The sequence below is a fragment of the Podarcis cretensis genome (genome assembly GCF_951804945.1).
Source record: "Podarcis cretensis genome assembly, chromosome: 6".
Classification (NCBI taxonomy): Eukaryota; Metazoa; Chordata; class Lepidosauria; order Squamata; family Lacertidae; genus Podarcis; species Podarcis cretensis.
Genome location: NC_137175.1, coordinates 99,826,407 through 99,847,649, shown reverse-complemented (window position 1 = coordinate 99,847,649; position 21,243 = coordinate 99,826,407). Strand labels below are relative to the sequence as shown.

At 44.4% G+C, this 21,243-nt stretch overlaps 1 protein-coding gene across 1 annotated transcript in view; it reads right to left on the bottom strand.

Annotated features, from left to right (window-relative positions):
* Positions 1-377: 377 nt before the first annotated feature.
* The window catches only part of LAMC2 (laminin subunit gamma 2), a 45,912-nt gene continuing 25,046 nt past the window's right edge, over positions 378-21,243 (bottom strand). Inside the window, exons 10-23 of the mRNA XM_079981178.1 lie at positions 20,184-20,354; positions 18,508-18,711; positions 17,603-17,739; positions 16,383-16,539; positions 14,624-14,829; positions 14,144-14,223; positions 13,251-13,388; positions 9,929-10,073; positions 9,496-9,645; positions 9,114-9,228; positions 7,263-7,462; positions 5,754-5,912; positions 5,551-5,650; positions 378-2,035 (exon numbers count right to left, since the gene is read on the bottom strand). Coding sequence (XP_079837304.1) covers positions 1,785-2,035; positions 5,551-5,650; positions 5,754-5,912; positions 7,263-7,462; positions 9,114-9,228; positions 9,496-9,645; positions 9,929-10,073; positions 13,251-13,388; positions 14,144-14,223; positions 14,624-14,829; positions 16,383-16,539; positions 17,603-17,739; positions 18,508-18,711; positions 20,184-20,354 — 2,213 coding nt within the window. The 3' untranslated portion in view covers positions 378-1,784. The remainder of the gene's footprint in view (positions 2,036-5,550; positions 5,651-5,753; positions 5,913-7,262; positions 7,463-9,113; positions 9,229-9,495; positions 9,646-9,928; positions 10,074-13,250; positions 13,389-14,143; positions 14,224-14,623; positions 14,830-16,382; positions 16,540-17,602; positions 17,740-18,507; positions 18,712-20,183; positions 20,355-21,243) is intronic.

The window sequence follows — 21,243 nt, the reverse complement described above, 5'->3', positions numbered from 1 at the left end:
GGCCTTTGTGTGTAAAACACAAGAAGAGAAGCTTCGACCTCTTCTGGACTGAAAGTGAATCATGGTTGTCTGGCAACTACAAGGTACTGTCTTTCATCTGTTTTGTGGACTGAGCAAAGAAGCTGGCCAGGCTGATGCCAGGACTATTCACTAGGTTGCAGTGGTAGAATGGTTGAGGGATGATCACAGAATCAAGGCATTGACCAGGATCCCTCAGTCGCTGGGGCATGCTGCAACTACCTTTATCCAAAGTTAAAGTCGATTTCGCCACCACTAAAATGTTCACACTGTACGGAGGGGGGGGGGCGGGAGGCGGGGGGGGGGGAGTTTCCAGAATGAAAAACACAATTAAGGAAATAAGCAGCCTTCTCAAACCATGGGGATTCATTATTTATTTTGCCCTTTTCACCCAACCACAACAGAATACTTGATATTTAGCACCATTATACCATTATAGTATGAAGTACTGTTTGAAGCAAGGGCATAGTTCATGTTTCTTTTTCCAACTACAGCCTTGAACGATAACTTAAAACAGAGTTATAAAATGGAAACCAACAGAATTATCCAGAGGGATTTTGTCTGTCTCCCACAAAAAAGTCTGTCCCTCCTTTCACTGAGATGGTGATTCAAAACAAGAAGCTTAGGCTGCCATCCTGGACCCAGTTACCTGGGGGTAAGTTCTATTGCATTCAGTGGGACTTTCTTATGAGTATATATAGGCTTGCACTGCTAGGCAATTTTACTAAGCTATAACCTAAGGCCAGGTAGGTGGTTCTCACTATATAGCCACATGAGGTTAACAAAACACTCTTGAGTTTGTTGTAGATAATCTACTAGAGACACCCCCATTTTCATTGTAAAAAAAGGGAGGAGAAATTAAGCAAGAACATATTAAATCACAATTGCTGCCACAGGCTTCTACAAGCCTATATTTATTTTCTACAAGTAACTCTCAGGGCTTCCCCTGCCCCCCCCCACACACTCTGAGGGACTCTGGGAACTGTAGTTTGATTAGAGTATTGAGAATATGCTGTTCGATATCACTGATTTCCAAGAATTCCTGTGGTGAGGCAATGCTACTGAACCAGTTTTAGGCCTATGCAAGCTTTCAGTGGCCCAAACTTATCCCATCCTTGAGGTTAAGAAACATTAGATGCTAAGAAAGATTTTCAGAAGGAAAAGCAGCCTGCGAGATTCTAAGTGGGAGAGTGAGAGTTAAGAGTAATTCATGGTAATAAAAAGGTTTTAATGTAGCATAAGTTAATTTAGCTGGGTTTAACTTCCATCTTATTACATTAGATCAGGCTGGGAGAAAGGAACGCTAGGATGGCGGACACGTAGTTGGGAGTTCAGATTCAGCTGCTGGCTCCGAGCTTTGAACTGCGGCCACACACTAACCCAGGGCACATACCTTCTCCTAATATATTCGGCAATAATCATGTCTCTCGGCACATCGGTTTCTTTAAATTCAGCTGCTTTGTCGTGCAGCCTGCTGGTGTCCCTCTTGCTTCCCAGGAGTGGGACAGCTAAGATAAACTTTATGTCTCCATGCTTGAAGCACCAAAGTGGAACAGCTGCAACATAAACCAGAATGATGCGCCTGCTCTTCCAGCCTGATGAACGGAACTTAAAAAAGATCTATTCAGCAGTCACATGTGGCTTTTTGAGTCCTGAGAGGCTTGGATCTTTTGAAGCACTCAAAACCGTTTGCCTAACTCTGATGCTTTGTGTATCCAAGATCTAGCAGAGTACATGGAAGTCTTCTGTCCCAGCTTCCAAAGGCTTCAAGGTTTCTCAATGGGAGGTATGTTGTAGCAACTTGGGGGAAGACTATCCCGGATTTCCTCCAGGTTCTTGATATCATCAAGGATCTCAGTAATGCTCCATTCCAGTGTCTGAATCCGAAGTTTCTGACGCCTGGCTGTTTCCTCCAGTTGCGCCATCAGTTCTTTCAACTGGTTGTTTCTTGTTCTGACTTTACTTAGGTTCGTTTCAAGCATGATCACACCTTGCTCATCCACAAACTCAGGTTGGTCTATACGAGGAGGTAAAATAAAAGGAGAACTCAATAGCAAAACCTTCTGAGCAAGCATCCCTCAATCTAGTTGGTTGTTGAAGGAGCTGTCCCATAATCCACAAACCCAAGACTTTATTATTATGTTGCCTAAACTTCTGATAGCCAAAGCCCACTTTTGTCTGAATTAAATTTAGAGGCAGGTTCACTCTACTTTCAAAACACTGACTTTTAGAGGCTGAAGGCAGCAGGTACCTCCTACACCTTCAGAGGACTCTGTGTGAGAAACTGTTCAGAGTATGACCCCTGGTTGGAAGAAGGCACATCCAGAGCAATGATTCCTGGAGGGATGCAATAGACAGTTTCCTCTGAAGGGAGGTAATCGAACCAACAGATAGTGCAGAGATGCTGTGTAAGTTTCCAGAGAATGACCGGGAAGTAGCCAATTTAGGGATCAGAGAAGCATTCACTTAATTCCAGCTTCATTCACAAATCCCAGTTTGACACAATCAGTTACAGTAAGTAAGCCTATTGTCCATTGATAAAACTGCCATTGTAATGTTATTTATTCACTTATGGATCCCAGATTCTAGGTGCACATCGTGATTCAGAAGTGGTCAATAACCCTGGATTCTCTGCTACCCCTTGCTGAAAAAGGTAAAGGTAAAGGTACCCCTGCCCGTACGGGCCAGTCTTGACAGACTCTGGGGTTGTGCGCCCATCTCACTTAAGAGGCCAGGGGCCAGCGCTGTCCGGAGACACTTCCGGGTCACGTGGCCAGCGTGACATCGCTGCTCTGGCGAGCCAGAGCCGCACACGGAAACGCCGTTTACCTTCCCGCTGGTAAGCGGTCCCTATTTATCTACTCGCACCCGGAGGTGCTTTCGAACTGCTAGGTTGGCAGGCGCTGGGACCGAGCAGCGGGAGCGCACCCCGTCGCAGGGATTCGAACCGCCGACCTTTCGATCGGCAAGTCCTAGGCGCTGAGGCTTTAACCCACAGCGCCACCTGCGTCCCGTCCTTGCTGAAAACTGACCCTAAATTAGAAGATCTTAGAAAGGCTTTCATTAAGGTAAGTTTCCAAACAATGTTCTCCATTGTATGTGGGACATTTTTAATGATACTAAGCAATCTGTGATTTTGCATTTGTGGATAGATTTTGAATTGTAGACCGTTATTTGTTTAATCAACAAAAACAGTTTTCTTGTAGTAAATAAATATGCAACCATAGACAACAAACAATGTTGTCATCAAATTGTGAGAAATTCATAACCCATACTGTCTCTCTGCAGTTGCAGCCAAGAAAATCCAATCAAAGCTTCTCCAAAAGGCTTAAATTTATTGTGATGGCAATCGCGTAGTATGAGTGGTAAAATTTATGATAGGAATTTCCCTATCAGTCACCCAAGCTATTTATAAATCTAGTCCATGAGCTACCCTGTGATGTTTAATTCGGTAATTTTATGCTCATAAAATTTCTAACAGACTGCAATTTGTGATGACTAATGTTGTTTAAAAACTTGATACAATCTTATTTATTTAGTGACATTTGCAATCCACTCTGCTCCTCACTTGCGGGCAACAGTGCATTAGCTTTACAGAAATATACAAGCTAAATGATGCTAAGCAACTTCTCCACAAGCACCTGCATTTTCCCCATAGGTAACCGGATTTCTCCTGTCCAAGCAATTTGAGAATGTTATGACTCCACCTACTACATGTGCTCGCCCCACTTTACATCCACAGCCTGGATGGGATATCTTAATTTGGCACACGTGCGCAGAGTCCGGTGCGCGCACTGCCAATGTTACATGGCAGTTCCCCCTGCCATGCATATTGGGCCTGCAGACACTGAGCTCTGCATACAAAGCCTTTCAAAAGGCTCTGTGTGTGATACCTGGGTGTCAGACAGGACAGGTATGCAGAACTCCTCCCATGCAAATTCATACTTACCTGAGGGGACTGTGTTAACTGCTATGTCACAGGTGTGTGATCATGGGTGTGATTCTTATAACTGAAATAACCAGCAGCCTCAAAAGAGTGCAATTTATCACACCACAGTATTCAGTCCTGCAGCTTCATGAACTGGTCCTGGTGCATGTAATGTGTTAGAAATGAAAAGATCTTGGGTCTGAAGTCCTAACATTGGTAACGAGTTAAAACCACAATATGCTTTGACACACCGCAAAATGCTGCACATATTGAGGAGCAGCTGGTATGTGGAAAAATATAAGGCCACTCCTAGGGCACAGAAATATGTTCCCACAGCAAATGTATGTTTGCAATCCCACATTTGCCAAGATAATGTGAATGTGGAGAGGGTAGAGGATCAGCAGGTATTCAGCACTCCAGTCTCCTGCTTGCCTATTCTCCCCACTTACAGCCTGACCTCTCATTAGTGTTTCAAGACCACCACTGGGTTAGGGACTCTCTCATGATGTGTAGTTCACAGATCCCATGGTTTCATCATACAAGGGGAATAAAAAGCTATCAGTTAAATTTTATGTCTTTATTTGAACCCATAATGTTTTGTCCAGTTGTGTTTTAGACTTCTTCATCCTATGTAGCGGCCTCTAGATTTCTCTCTGCAACAGAGGGGGCATCTGTACAGGACCCGACACTACAGGGATTTTCATTGTGGAACAGTTGCATGTGGTGCCTCAATCTAGGCTGTCAGTGCCCAGCTAATCCTTAAGTACAGTGGTACCTTGGTTCTCAAACTTAATCTGTTCTGGCAAGTCCGTTCAACTCACGAAACCATTTGAAAACCAAGGCTTCTGATTGGTTGCAGGAGTTTCCTGCACTCAAGCGGAAGCAGCATTGGATGTTCGGCTTCCAAAAAAGGTCCACAAACCGGAACACTTACTTCCAGGTTTGTGGCGTTCAGGAGCCAATTTGTTCGACAACTAAGCCGTTTGAGAACCAAGGTACCACTATACTACATATTTCAATCAATCAATCTCATATGATTAAGCTATCAATAGAGTAAATATTTTTAGTCAACTTTCACCAATAAATTTATTATTTTTGTGTATCATCAGAACTTCAGCAGAGATATTGAAGAAAGTGTGACATAGCATATGAATGCCACCTTTATTTCTTTTTGATCCCTTCTCACTAGAACCAAAATGGCTTCCAAAAGTGAACAAGTCTGCCCTTAATGGTCTTTTTTAAAAAATAATAATTTTTATTTGATTTTACAAGCCTAAAGTTATAACAATACCAAGTACATGTACACCTTTAGAGATTTATCTGAATCTCCAGACTTCCTACCATTCCCTCCATTGTTAACATTTTCAGCTGCATATTATTTCATGATCTATATTTTGAATCTCTCCATATTGTCCATAGTAATTGTTACATTGCAAGTGTTATTAAAATTCTGCTAATGTTTAAGTCTGCCCATAATATTCAGCTGCACCAACAAACATTTGCTGCCACCTATTCTAACTGGTTCCTGCTTATTTCTTCCAACTCTACGATTCTGTGCTGGAATAATGTTTCCAGACTTAACAGGAAATAGAACGGCTTCTTACCCATTGTGCGCAAAACATCATCCAAGGCACGGAGGACTTCTTGGACTGTGCTCCCAGCAGCACTGGCATCCGCCCGGGCACCCTGTGACGCCTGACCAACCTGAAGAAGCCGCAACAATCAAATGTATTATTAGCCGGCTTTCCTCCCTCAGCAGGCTCCTTTAAAACCCCTTTTAATAAAAAGGCAAAAACTGCACACTCACTTCCTGAGCTCTGGTTGTATCCATGCCAACCTCCAACTCCTTCCTTTGTAACTCGCTCTCCACACGTCTAGCCTCATCCCGCAAAGAAATGATTCCTTTCTCCAGGACTAATACTCCATCTGCTGTCCTGTTTGCTTCCATGGCCAGCCTTCCTATCTCCTGCAAAACAAAGCCAGCCAACTGCACAATTATAAGGTCAGAATCAGTGGCAATGCAAAGAAAACTAAGACAGGAGTTACGGGCAGGTGAAGGAAAAGCCTTGGTGGCTTGATGTGCAGAAACAATGAGCAACTGCATTAGGTAGATGGTAAAAAACCACAGGTATCTGTGTATACAACCAGTACTTACAGTCTGTGTACTGGGGAATGAGGGGCATGTCATGTATGACCACATTTCATTACAGTCTGGTGCAGATGTAGCCACGTGGCTCCTTCCAGATGTTGGACTGTAGTACCCATCAGCTCCAGCTAGCTTGGTCAGGGATGATAGGATTGGCAGTCCAAAAACATATAGAAAGCACCACACTGGCTAACCTTGTTGTAGTCTGTGTAATGTTTATATTTTACTTCTCTGTAAATTGTATTGAGACGTATTGAGTAGTAGTAGTAGTAACAATAATAATAATAATAATGCTACAGAGTATCAGAAAACCACCTCTAGCTGGGCTACAGCTAAGGATGAAAGGTACTGTGGAGGCAAAGTCCAGAAGTCCTCTGCCAGTTACTAGCTGCCACTTACTAGCTGGTCTCAGTCAAAGCCCACCCCCATCATACTAACCTACCTCACAGGGATGTTGTAAGAATTACTGCATAACAGTGTACATGTAGCAATTTGAATTCTCCAAGTGCTGTGGAAATGCCATATGGTGTACAGCTAGGGTTGCCATATTTCAAACTGAAAATCCAGACAGAAAAATTGTTGATCTATTTTTATGGGAAATCGGCTACCATACGTCCGAATTTTCCCAGACATTTTTCCGATTTCCGTATGGACACTGCTGCTGACTGCAGTATTCCGGATATATCCAGGAGACTCTGGAAATATGGCAACCCTATGCACAACATATCTCCCTGCATTTTAGTTTACGTAGTTTTGAATAACAATATGTTATCCAACCTAGCAGTTCGACAGCATGTCAAAGTGCAAGTAGATAAATAGGTACCGCCCCAGTGGGAAGGTAAACAGCGTTTCTATGCGCTGCTCTGGTTCGCCAGAAGCAGCTTAGTCATGCTGACCACATGACCTGGAAGCTGTACGCCGGCTCCCTCGGCCAGTAAAGCAAGATGAGCGCCACAACCCCAGAGTCGGTCACGACTGGACCCAATGGTCAGGGGTCCCTTTACCTTTACCTTTTATCCAACCTGAGCCCCCAGCAAACGTTGGATACAAGTCTGAATGAACAATTCCAAACCAGGCTGCTGCCAGCCAGGTATCCTTGATCCCACCCCTATTTCCTCACTGTAGTTCTCTGGCACTAACATACTTTCAGTCCCGTCCCCCCCCCCATACCTGGTCGATGTCCCCTGCAATCTCCTTTGCTTCTCCAGCCATTCTCAGGGCTGCCTCTGCTTCTGTAGTTGCAGTGCCCAGGGCTGCTTCTGCAATGCTTGTCTTTTCACTGGCTCTGGTGACCATGTTGCTGATGAACGGGAGCCTTTGCATGGCATCTTCAGCTTCTTTTCGCTTGTTCCCTACTTGAAGATCGAACCCTGCAAGCAGAAAGGGTGGGAGGGAACCCAGCTGAATAAGGAGCCGTGTTAGTGCAGAGGGGAGAAGTCTGAGCCAAAAGTACTGAGCTGGGTACTGACCAGCTTCCAACAGCTTATGGTTAAAGTACCAGGTAGAGAATTAAGGAGCAAGAACAGGGCAAGGCAGAGAACATGGAGGCTTTACAAGCAGAGGTTGGGCAGCCAACTCTGGGGGGATGCTCTAGCTCTGAAATTCCTGCATCAAATTTGGGATTAGACTATGTGGCCAATGAGACCCTCTTCTTCTGTGATTTAGTGCAGGTGACCCTCTAATAGGGATGGGCAAATTTGTCAATTTTAGTTTCTTATTTTTCCAATCTTAAGCTCAGCTCTCCACATTTCCACAGCAATTTGCAAATCCTTGTGAACATTCATCAGCCTTTTAGGAAAATTTCTCCTAATAAACTTTTTTTTAGTATTTTGAAAAGCAATTTTGTATGTTATTTTCACAAATATATGCACTTGAATTGACACTTTTCTTACTCATTTTTGTACACAGTGGTTGGTTGCAGAACTGCATTGCAAAATTCAAACAAGTGCAGTTTGGGGGGGAATTGCTGAGTTTGTGTTCTGGTTTGAGAAGTAAGAATTAAGTGGCTTTTCATTAAAATGCAAACAAAATCAAATATCTCCCTCATCCCTACCCTGGAGTTTATTCATTATATTTACACCTTGCAAATGGCCCAAGGACCTTCAGGGCAGCTTACAAAAAATAAAAAAGACCCAAACAAAACCCATGAAGCCTCTGAAAAAATCTGCAATTAAATCTAAAATTAAAATCCAACTTCAACATTTAAGGGCAGCAAGCTGCAGCAGATTAAAAGTTTCCTTAAATCTGTTAACAATCAACAATCAGCGTCACCTTTCCTACTGAAATAAAACAGCTTTTCGTGGGTGAAATTCAATGTTGCACTACGATGATTGTTCTGTCATTGCTTGCCATATGGAATAATTTCCTCTCTCCTCCCCCACCCTCCGCTGTTCTGGGGCTTCTCTCAACCATCCAGAGTGGATTTGGGGAAGCCACATTGTCTCAGGGAAGAAATTCCAAATCATGAATTTGAAAATGTGCAGGAAGAGACAGCAAAAGAAGATCAGTGTGTCACATCTTTATATTGGAAGTCTCACCTTCATGGCCTCTAACCAAGTCAGTGGCAGACTTTGGGCATTAAAACTTCAGTGGTGTCCTGCGTGGTGCCAAAATCCGGCACCCCTCTGCCTCTCACCTTCCATTGTTTGTCACTGTTGTGGTGCCCTCTTGGCTCAGTGGGCAACCTGGTCACACTCCCCTAAATCCGCTTCTGACCAAGTTCTCCTACCTATAGAACCTGGCTGCCCCTTGATTGCCTATCTGACACTACACCAGCCTTTTCCAAAAGAACCAAACTGCCAAAATGAAGGGGGAAAACCATTGGATTCTCTTTGTTTACACTATTTACATGCAAAACCGTTTTGATGCAAATTTCAATTTTATTTATGTTGAACTCTGGACATGGATGTCATTGCTTCTTCTGGCCTCCTCCTCAATGAACTCCCCACCCACTACTTAGAAAACCCGCCACCACAACACACCTGCAAATGGTCTAGACCCAGCATTTGTCAAGCAACTCACCCTTGAGATTCTTCAAGATGTTGTCCACTTCATCAAATGTGGCATTGCCAGCACTCAGTGCCTGCTGAGCTTTACTCTTGGCAAGGTTGGCACGAGACAGCAGTTGGACGGACACCTGCAACAAGCAAACAAAATAAATAGCATGAAAATACAGCCCCACTCCCAGATCTATAAAAATGCCCTCTATTGGAGAATTCAAGGACACTAATTAAAAATTAGTTTGTTTCTATTCCTTAAGTGAAATAGACATGCCGTAAAAAACATGCCCATAACACTTGCCTAGAAACCCATAAATGGCTAGGAATGGATTAAAGATTTCAGGGATCCCAGAGCCCTTTACCCAATAATGGTCTCCCTGATTGCTAATATGGATGTACTTTACCAGTCTGTCGTTCTGTCCTTTTTGCAAGAGCTCTTTGATCTCTTCCTCCCAAGTCTCCGTGTTGCCTTGGAGCTGCTTATATTCTGCAATGTACATTCCCGCTAAGCCAGTTAAAGACTCTGCTTTCTTCCGGAGCTGACCGGCTTCCTCCTGAGAAAAGCATCACTTGGTTCAGAGCCCTTCACAGCTGTCACAAAAAGCAGCCTCTCTCCACCTCTAGCAAGACCACCCATATCTAAGAAGTGCAAACAGCTGTTGACGAAATAAGGGATGGGGAACGGGTGGCCCTTCCAGTGTTGTTGGCACTACAGCTGCCATCATCCCTGATCACTGGCCACACAGCCTGGGGCTGATGGGAGTTGGAGTCCAACATCTGAAGGGTCACATGTTGTTGAGAGAGAGAGCGCGCACGCACGCACACACACACCCTCACCTGAAAGAAGCTTGTGTCGACCTTTGGTAAGCGAGCCAGAGAGTTAAGCACCGTCTGACTACTCTGGTAGACCCTGTCAGCATCAGATGCAGCTTTGCCAGCATCAGCCTCCAGTTTGCTTGAGAGCAACTTTACCTCATCATATCTGAAATGGGAAGATAACTTTTGAGCCTAGGAGTGTGAAACTCCTTTTTTCCAAGGGGTATACCACATCACCAAGTTAATGTATGAATTCAGCCCAAGAAAGGGAAGTGATTCTGCTTTTGGGCTCTCCTATCTACCATGATTATTTGTGGCCAAGACATCCAAGCATGTTGTGATTCTCATAAACCAGGACAGGCAATGACTGATTAACGTGTATCCAAAAGAGCCGTGAACATGCATGCGCCGAACCCGGAAGCGACCCCAAAATGTCACTCAATGTGTCACAAAAAAGGGCAGAATGGGGGCAGGGTGGAAGGGGGGTGGGGTACATTTATCTGCTCTCTTGACGCACATGGGGGCCAGGAGCCAGTCACTGACTGTCTTCTGGGAGCCCCACTAAGCCAGAGGGGAACCTCCATGATCTCTTTTGCTGTTCGAAGGAGAGACTCTTGTGCAGTGCAAGGTTAGTCCATTGTAAAATACTACTTGAGACTTTTCTGCATCTGATAGTTTATTCTTCATCATAATTCAGCACAAATCACTTGGTTCAAATCTCAACTCAGTCATGAATTCACAAAGTGGCCTCAAATGCCTCAGCTCCTTGCAAAGTTGTTGTAAAGAATTATCGAAAAATATGTCTGTGAGGAGCTTTGAATATTAAAAACACACTATATAAATAGCAAGTGTTACCATAATTATATATTGTTATGAAAAGTATAGTAAATGAAATAATATGTTATTATAATAAAAATACGGGACACTCTTAAACACCCGGTTTTCTGTGACATGAATTATTCAGTTGACTTGATCAGATCTAGTTTGTTAGTTTTTGCCAACTCTGAAAATTTCCATCACATTTTCTTGGAGTTTTTTTTCCTGGGAAAGGAGGGTTCTAATACCCTGCTATATTCAACTTAACAGCATATAGAAGGTTGATAACAAACACAGTACCCTTAGTTCACTCAAAATAACCAGTAATATGTCCCATGGGGAGCTCATAATCATGCCTCATGGTCATATTCTTCCTATAAAAGCCTGTCCATAACATTCCATCACATTTCAGCATCTGTAAGAAGCAGAACTCTGGGCAGGCACGGCATACACGGAAAGAGCAAATGAGTCCCAATTAAGGCTGGGCTCCCCAGAAGCACTCTAATCTCTCTTTTATAGCTTCACCAACCACACTACAGAACTTTCTCCCATAAAAGTCAATAGCTGCCATTTACTCTGACAGAGACAAAGGACAAGGCTGAGCCTGGGAATCAGTTATGATGAAGGGAAAACCTTCATCACCCGGCCACCTTTCACCAGATCCAGGTGTGTGGGGGCAAGGAGGGGCTTGGGCAAGCTGCCTCCAAAAGCACCCCCTCATCTGTTGTCACCCCTGCCCATTCACCTGCCCTCTCTATCCTGGTTCCTGCCCCTCACACTTATCACTGTTTTCTCACTCAGAGGAGGTGAACAGGAAGTGAAAGCAACCTATGAATGTTTTCATAAATTACATGAAAAAAATAGGTTCCCAGGGCTTTGCTTGGCGGTGTAGATTAAAATCCCACTGGCAATTAGAATGCTCTCCACAGACTTATTAATTGAATACAGACATCAAGAAGTAATGAATTATTAGGAACCGTTTAAGGGAGGCGGGAAGTCAAGTTACAAATCAGGGAGACGAGCCAAAGGGTGTAAAGATGTATAATTGACAGCTCTGACAGAAAATGTTTGTTTTTTGATTTTTATTTTGCTTTTTGTGTTTTTCTTTCTTTTTTCTCTAATTTTCTTTTGAATATGCAATATGTATATGTATTTGTAATATGTAATACGTAATCAAAATAAAATATATGCATAAAAAAAGAAGTGAAAGCAACCAAGCAGAGGGCGCCAGGAGGTCTTGGCCAACCTGATGCCCTCCAGAGGGCGCCAGTTTGGGGAAGACTGCTTGGGAGTTGGACGTGGGCTCAGCAGATGTACAGTGACATGCATCCTTCATGCTGAACCGGCCTGATGCCTGGTAGCTCCGTCATCATGATGAGAGGGCTCCCTCAGAGGGATGCAATCTGTCTCTGTGTCAGGGGTGGGGAACATGTGGCCTTGCAGACGTTGCCAGGCTCCAACTCCCATCTGCAATCTTGTGGGCCTTTATTGTAAGACATGCATCCTGGTAGTAAACATATTTTGCACCTTGCGATGAACATTATTGTGGTAAGCAGCTCCGAATTTGGAATTGCATTACATCTTCATCACATGCACCAAACAGGATTTGGAGCCCCTGTTAACTGGCCTCTCGCTCCCTTGTCTTCAATGTTTTCTTTGTTTCGCCTATTCTCTTCACGTAAGTGCTTTTCTTAATCTACTAAGCATTTTTCCTGTTGGGATTCCCCTTTTGGATCTTAATCAAGCTGGGAATTGGGGACTTTCCAAGCTTGTGATTTAAATCCTCTTGTCCCTTATGTGTTACTGACAACAATGGTCAATTTATGGTAAGAATTGCACCCCAGTCAGAGAACAATGGACTAGGAAATGCTTAAGCCCTCATCAATACTGTCACTTAATGTCAACAGTAAACTTCCTGAACCACTATTAATTCTCCATTAACTTTCACCCTCAATCCAGATTTTCTCATGCGCTCCTTTTTGGAGAACCATGGAGAATTAAAAGAGGTACAGTGGTGCCTCGCAAGACGAAATTAATTCGTTCCGCGAGTCTCTTCATCTTGCGGTTTTTTCGTCTTGCGAAGCACCCCTATTAGCGGCTTAGCGGATTAGCGCTATTAGCGGCTTAGCGGCTAAGCAGCTAAGCGGCTCTTAGCGGCTTAGAAAAAGGGGGGGAGGGAAAAAACTCGCAAGACTCGCAAGACGTTTTCGTCTTGCGAAGCAAGCCCATAGGGAAATTCGTCTTGCAAAGTGCCTCGAAAAACGGAAAACCCTTTCGTCTAGCGAGTTTTTCGTCTTGTGAGGCATTCGTCTTGTGGGGCACCACTGTACAGGAAGCTTATTATCCACATTAAATGACCTGGTTTTTCCTTATCCCAGGAAAAGCTCCAGTCCTATTTCAAAATGCTTTTAGCAATCATAATAATAATATCATGAAATAATGATGATGGGACACGAAGTCAACCGAGAAGAGAAGGGGAACATTCCCTGCACTGAAAAAGCATTCAAAGCAGCACAGTTGGACATACTTTTTGTGGAGCCCTGGCACAGAGTTCACCAGGATGTCTCCTCCACTTGCAGATGACTGCAGCAATCCCAGTGCCTGCTCTGAGGCTTCTGCCGCTGCCCTGGCTGCTAGCTCGATAGTATCTGCCAGCTGCATGTGCCTAGAAGGCAAAAAGAGAACATATGGGAAAGTGGGGAGAGGATGATTCACAGCCAGCACCCCACCTTGTCTCTAACCTAAATAACATGATACAGCATTATAGTTAGCTACTTGGAGAAGTTTTTATAGCCTGCTCAATCCCCGGAGCAGGGTTCCAAGGGCTTGGATCCCAAGACCCACAAGCAGAGTTGTGTGTGTGAAATCAGCTTCCCAATCCTCTTCACAACTGCAGCTACCTGTGTTTCCTACAATGTAAACGACAGGAAGCTTTGGCTTTGCACACTCCCTCTTCCCTCCCCTTCTGCTCTTTCATGCTTGCAAGCTTTTGCTTCCAGTCTTAAACAAACCACCATTTCCTGTGACACATAACCTGGGAAACTGTGGTTTGTTTTCTTATGTCTGAAACAGGCTCATGTCCTTTGTGTGCTGTGGTCATAGAAACTGGCAGTTGCTGATTAACATATGTTAAAACAATGCCACTTCCATCAGAAAGTCAAGGTCTGGCATTCAAGAGCCATCACCAATGGGAATGAACTAGCAGCTACAAGGACCCTAAAACTACCTTCACAGGAGAGCCCTGGAAATTGGAGTAGTTTCCATGCCTAAAGGCAAGGCAAGTTGGTAGCCATATCTGCACTTCACTGTTATAAAATTACTGCTCCTTTTTAAAAATGTTAGGTGTTGATGTTTTCAACATCAAGCCCAGTGACAGAAAGTATGTTAGGAGCAGCCTAGTGAAGATTATTATCAACTCACCTGTTTGCCAACTTCATGGCTTCTTGTGCCAGGATTAAAAATTGGTTTGACCCTCCAGGGAGGTCTAAAGATGGAATAATCTGCATGGGGGAGAGAGAAATATCAATGTGTGCTTCCAAGAAGCAGAGGATCCTATGCTGTGTTCCACAGCTCAGCATAATTACACTATGATTACACTATAGCCCATGGGTTCTTAGGCTTTCCACCCTCAGGGCCCACCAGAGAGCTAAAAGCCCTTCAGTTCCACCAGTCACAAAATAGTGCATCTCAAAGTGTTTTTACTCATTCTCTGTAATTTCTTCTCTCTGTCTCCAAACCCCTGGCATTGGGCAGGCCAGAGCAGCACTGGTAGGAATTCAAAAGGGGTATGCAGCGTGTCCCATAGACATATGATACATTGCACCACACACCCTTTGCTAGGCATTTCACTGGCAAATGATAATAATGCACAAGACAGTTTTTCAGAACGCAGATACTTGCCACGCTTCCCATCTTTGCCTTGCTCTGCTCCAAATCCAAGCGAGCTCTCGCAACAAGCTTCCTGGCATTTTCTGCCTGGCTCTGGTACTGACCACCCAATGACTGCAACCTGTTGGCAGTCTCCGTGATCTCCTCCAGCCGGGAGCGGTAGGTGGACTCTTGAACTCTCATCTTGGACAGGCGGCTCCCCAAGGACCTGTCAGAAGCTTGGACATGAAGAAAGGATCATGTTTGACATTAGGCTGAAGAATGCAACATAAATGGGCACATGGTTGGTGGTGGACAAACAGAGAAACAATTCATACAATCTGGGGGAGATCCCCACTGAGAAGAGGAGAGTTCATCTGAATATTCTCAGTTCTGCCACACTAAGTAGTCAGAAGCAGGGGAGAGAATGGACACAGACATGGAAACCTGCTTAACCCTATGACATGAATCATGAATTGAGGGGAAAGACCATGGCTGCGTACATATGGCTGGCTTAAGATGCAGCAAAGTAGCCCGCTCCCGGCTACACTGCAACACACACCAGCCAGTCATTGTATGCATCAGTATGGCTGGATGTGTTTTCAAGCTGCTGTCTGCCTATGCCACTGGGCAGAGAGGGGGCATATACAGTATGTCTTTACAAGGCTAACATTTTTAAATTGGACCAAAGTTGGGGGGGAGGGGATGCAAGAAAATGCTGTATTTCTCAATAAACTACAGGCGGGTGTGGATTGTGACTAACATATGTACATGTTTTCACAAACAAGAAGAGGGAGTGCACTGGTTGCAGAGTCCGTGGGCAGGGCACACAGCTCAGTGGCGCAGCATGTGCTCTGAATGCAGGAGGTCTCTGGTTGAAAGCCTAGCACCACCAATTTAAAGGGCTGGGGAATACACACATTCACAAAGTCATCACATTTTAGAACACTTTTATACCACTGGCAGTCCTCCTTTTTCTGCCTTCTAAAAGAATTAAGTCCCAGGAGATAGAAAAATAAGGCTTTCATTTATTGTGTGTTCAAGAGGGTTGTGTGTTAACATTTTGCTTTTAAGAACTTTTTCTAGATACAGTGGTACCTCGGGTTACAAACACTTCGGGTTACAGACTCCGCTAACCCGGAAGTAGTACCTTTGCCCCAGGATGAGAACAGAAATTGTGCAGTGGCAGCGCAGCAGCAGTGGGAGGCCCCATTAGTGGTACCTCAGGTTGAGAACGGTTTCAGGTTAAGAATGGACCACCGGAACGAATTAAGTTCATAACCAGAGCTACCACTATACTGATGTTTTTTTGTATGGACATGATTGAACCAAAATCAAGCATTGTCAAATCCCATTGATTCAAATGGGGAAAATAAACATCTATTTAAACCTCTGTGGCTGCACTCAGCCACTTTTCTTCATCAGTTCTCTTATAATCGCATCAGACCCTCCAAGTGTCCCTATTTTCCAGGGATGTCCCTGATTTAGAGAAGCCGTCCCAGTTTCCGATTTGATCCTGGAATGTCCCACTTTTCCTTAGGATGGTCCTATTTTCACTGGAGAAATGTTGGAGGGTATGGAATTATCCCACGCCCGAGGCGACTGAAGGCAGCCCTGTATAGGGAAGTTTTTTAATGTTTAATGTTTTATTATATTTTTATATATGTTGGAAGCTGCCCAAACTGGGAAGCCCAGTAAAATTATCATTATGGAATGGGACGTTCCTATTTTCATCAGAGAAAAGTTGCAGGGTATGTCACATTCCAAAGGGATCTGGAAAGACTCCAATTACCTTGTAAGCTCTGGGCCTCCCTCAGGACTTGCTGGAGCATCTCCTCTGCCTCTCTCATTTTCCTCTCCAGCTCTGCGTTATCTCTTGACTCTCCACCAGGAAGAACCTGAGAGACCAGCACTTCAAGGCCCTGCAGCTGCTGGAGGTACTGGTCTACCTGGAAACAAGGTAGGAGAACTCTGTGAGCGAGTAACAGAAAGACATGAATACCAAGGCATGCAAAGACTTGGCCAGCAGCTCCAGAGTATTCAAAAAAAGCTGTCTGGAAGATTCAAATCAGGTGCCTAAGAAGCTTCCAGTTGTAAATAATTAATATTTTGATGTTATCAGGTTATAATAATGATAATTGAAAAGAAATTACTACCTAGATGTCGTCTTAAATATTTTTTATTGCATTTGTGCTCTGCTGTTCCTCCAAAGGGTTGAAATAATTTTCGTGCAATTCCTAGGAGAATCCCATCAAAGACGTTTACTGGGACAGACCTGCTTGTTTGCTGGCTGGCTTATTTATATATTTATATTTATGTTTCACCAAACTGCGGGAGGCAGTGGAAGACAGGAGTGCCTGGCATGCTCTGGTCCATGGGGTCACAAAGAGTCGGACATGACTAAACAATAACAAATTTATATTTATATTTATTGCTTAAATTAATTTATATACCGCTCTATACCCAGAGGTCTCAGGGCGTTTAGCGTTTGTGCTTTCAGACCATTCTCCAGGAAGAAAATAGAATGAGCTTTATTTATTTTTCTTTTCTGATTCCTAACGTTTTGAGATTAATTAGTTCTGGTAAAACATGACACGATTCATTGCAAATGCCCTCAATTAATCAGGCAGCAGATTACATATTTTGCAAGCCCCCCCCCCTCCAATTTAATGCATTTTAAAAGTTATTTTCACTTCTTATGCAGTTTTATGCACACTTCCCTTAACGCATATTTTTGGTTGGAAAACTACATTGAGAAATTTGAAGCAGTGCGAATTTTAAAGCATAGCTTTGTTTTGGTTTGCATATTGTTTTGGAATTAGATAGGCTCACATTAAAATGTGAACCAAACTAAATTTCTCCCCCATCTCCAGTGGGAGGTTTTGCATTAACAATCCTAGTTGTTCTGCACCCAAATAACAAAACAGAGAGCAGGGTGTTGGGTAGAGACATTTCGTACACAACTGATAGCTATAGTCTTTGGTAACGAAAGTGCAGGAGGGAAAAGTCAACCTGAGTCTTCACTTGGTTGTAACAGGCTGGGCAATGGGTGTGTTCGCAGCTCCGCCCTTCGAACCCTGGCTTGCAAATGCAGCTCCCATCACTGTGGCACTGTGATGGCTCAGAACTCGCAGAATTGCAATTGCAAGCTGCGTAGAGGAAGAAAAAGCATAAGGTCAGGAGGGGATAAACATAATGTATCTCAAAATGCATATTATCTCTCATATTTTCAAACATTAATTTGAAAAGTGTGGGATCAAGTCAGAGGGTGGGATTCACCTAACAAGTCCACATGCTACAACCTCCCAATAGTATTAGTAGTTTCTGTGTCTTGCCCTAACAGACAGAGTGTTTGACTGACTTGCCAACAGATGCAGGAACTTCAACCATCTAGAGCAGGAGTTGGAAACCTCCAGATGTTGTTGTACTCCAGTTCCCATCAGGAGTCAGTCAATGATCAGAAATGATGAGAGTTGGATTCTAACTGCATCTGAAAGATCACATTCTCCGCATCCCTGATCAGCACTGGATTTAGGGCAGTTCACATGGTTCCCATGCACAAGGTGCTGAGCTGAGGTGGCACAAAACTAAGAAGATTAATAATTGAGAGGATCCATTTTGGGGCGCCCAATTTTGACCTCACACAGGGCACCATATTATGAGAGATTACAAAGTCTGTCCCTGCCCTGATCTAAAGGCAGCTCTGCAGGTCAAGGCTTTGTTAGAGAGTTACATTACTCACCCAGGTAAGGCATTTGGATGTGACAGTAGGAGTGATTTGTGTGAGCCCTTTGACTCCCCCGATTGTTCCAAACCCAGTTTGGTCCAAATTCTTATAAAATTATTTGGGTGTGCATTGCTGGTAACAATGATGCCCTTGAAGCCAGCATTGACTTGCATGAGATGATGGCGTATACCTCGGCATTTCTCTGCTGGGTTGATGGATGAAGGATTTCCAAAGAATCCGTCCTTGCACTTGCACTCTCCTGTCAAGTGGTTGCAAATCCCAGAAGCATTTGGGTCAACACTGCTACACTGGCATGGTTGGCAGGGACGTGCCTGGCCGTTCTGACCCAAGGGGTCGCCAAAATAGCCATTGGTACAAAGCTCACAGTGAGAGCCTGAGAAGAAAGGGAAGAAGGAAGGACAAGCAAATGATGCCTTGAACAAGCAATGCACGAATGGCCTCTGAACACGATGCTGGCAATCCTGAGCACAGGGGGCCTACAGTCCTGCTCCACCCCTAATTTCCACAATCCACTTATGAAGTGTCCACAAGAATTGTTGCAAGTACCACAAATGGCACGGGGGGGGGGGGAGGTTTCTCCTGGTTTAGTTGTGCTATAATGCAAGAGTGGCCTCCAAGGAGCAATGATGCAGTTACATTAAGCACCACATAACAACTTATAAAGTTGAATAATGTGTGGATGCTCCAGTACAAAGCTTCCTCGTATGTACTTTTATTGCATCCATCTGATGCCACATTCAAAAATACACCAGTCTGGAGGAACCCTAACTCTCTGGGCCTGACTTCTGACTTTATCCCTTGACTACAGTACCCTGGTGCAAATCCTGGTTCATCTTCAGTCTAGCTGCCTAGAGCTCAGGCCCACTGACAATGACTACATTTGATGAGATTCAGGAGGTAGGGAATGTGGATTTCATTATGGTCCTTCTCTTTCCCTGCCTGAGTCAAGGTCTGCCTGTGTTGGTGCTGTACCACCGAGACTACAGATAGGGAGTTCACATGGCTAATGTGCCTACATGCAAAAGCATTCCTTCCACACTGAAAAACAGATGTCAGGGCAAATGTTATAATCTAGTCTTCTCCCTTCAGTGCTAGTTTTATATGTGTATGGATAGTATATGGGTGCATTCCCACCCCCTTTTTGGCAAAAACTCTCCCCTCTGTTCTCCATTATTTTTCTTTATTGCAGTGCATTTAATCATGATCCCCTACATCAGGCTTCCTCAACCTTGGCCCTCCAGATGTTTTGAGACTACAGTTCCCAGCATCCCTGACCACTGGTCCTGCTAGCTAGGGATCATGGGAGTTGTAGGCCAAAAACATCTGGAGGGCCGAGGTTGAGGAAGTCTGCCCTACATGTTCTCTGAAACGGTACAGCACAGGCATAGCGAGGACCTGGGCCTAGAAATCCAAGTCTCCACAGAATACTGAAAAAGTGGTGGTGGGAAGTGCAATTTGAAGGAAAGAAGTGGCGGGTGGTGGGGTAAAGGAAGCTTAACGATTATCCCACACATAGCTCTTCCCCTGCAATCCCAGCACCCAGCTGAATACTTTTCTTCAAGCATGCAGCTGGGAATCCCGATGGGGAGGGGTTGGGTGGACAAGGGGAGTGCAGAAAAGAGTTAAATGCCCCTCTCCCACATCTCATCTTACCCCTGCAGATTTTTGCACGAGTGGTGGAGATTCAGGTTCACAAATCTGTGTCTGTCACAAACGTCTATCCCTGGGACACACAGTGCACACAACACAGCTTTTGCTATGCTCCTGTCCTTCCTTAGGGAAAGAAAAGCTGGCCTCAGAAAGAAGAACATGCAGTCTGGTTAACCATCCGAATATGGGCATTACCTCCGGCTCCTGGAAGGCAATGACTGCAAATGACTTCCTGTGTCCCTGGCAGCACCGAACAGCCTTGGCCACCTTGGCACGGGCATGGCTGGCAGCTCTGTGGGCTCCAGGGGAAGCTGTAAAAACCAGTTGGGCAGGTGGCACTGCTTTCATCTCCAGAATAGCATTCTCCTGGATGGAGGCAGAAAGAGAAAAGGAGCAGCTGGTTAGAGTGGAGCTTTACAATATATGTTTCACATTGCCTGAGGCTCTTTGCGCACCTTACATTAGACCCCTGAGAGTCCTGGCTTTAAGGTTTGTTTCATTTGCGTAAATAAATGTTTGAAAAGATGAGAGTAAAGTAAAGATTCTGTGCAGAAAAGGGGAACATTAAAGTAGAAGTTGGTGTGCAAGATTTGTCAATTTCAGTTCCCCAAGTTCCTCATTCCTCCAACCTTAAATCCAGTTCTTTGCATTATGCCCTATAGACATTACAGCAAGAGCAGGGAATATTTGTGTGTGTGAGAGAGCTCATCCCACAGCAGTTCAATAATGGATAAAGGCCCCCGGGGGGGGACACAAACAATTATGGGGGATGAGGGCTTATCATGAAATCATCGGACAATTGCCAATTATTGGACAGCCTTATGAGGAATGGTTGAAGGAGCTGGGTATGTTTAGCTTGGAAAAGAGGAGACTGGGAGGAGATATGAGAGCCATCTTCAGATATTTCAAGGGCTCTCACATGGAAGATGGAGCAGGCTTGTTTTCCCCTACTCTGGAAGGGGGACTTGAACCCATGGCTTCAAGTTACAAGAAAGGAGATTCAGACTAAACACCAGGAAGAACTTTCTGGCAGTAAGAGCTGTTCAGCAGTGGAATGGACTCTCGGAAGATGATGGGCTCTCCTTCCTTGGAGGTGTCTAAGCAGAGGTTGGATGGCCATCTGTCATGGATGCATTAGCCGAGTTTCCTACATTGCAGGGGTTGGACTAGATGACCCCTGAGATCCCTTCCAACTGTACAATTCTATGATTTGTCAGTATGGGAGCTATTGAAATAAATGGGCATGACTTAAGAC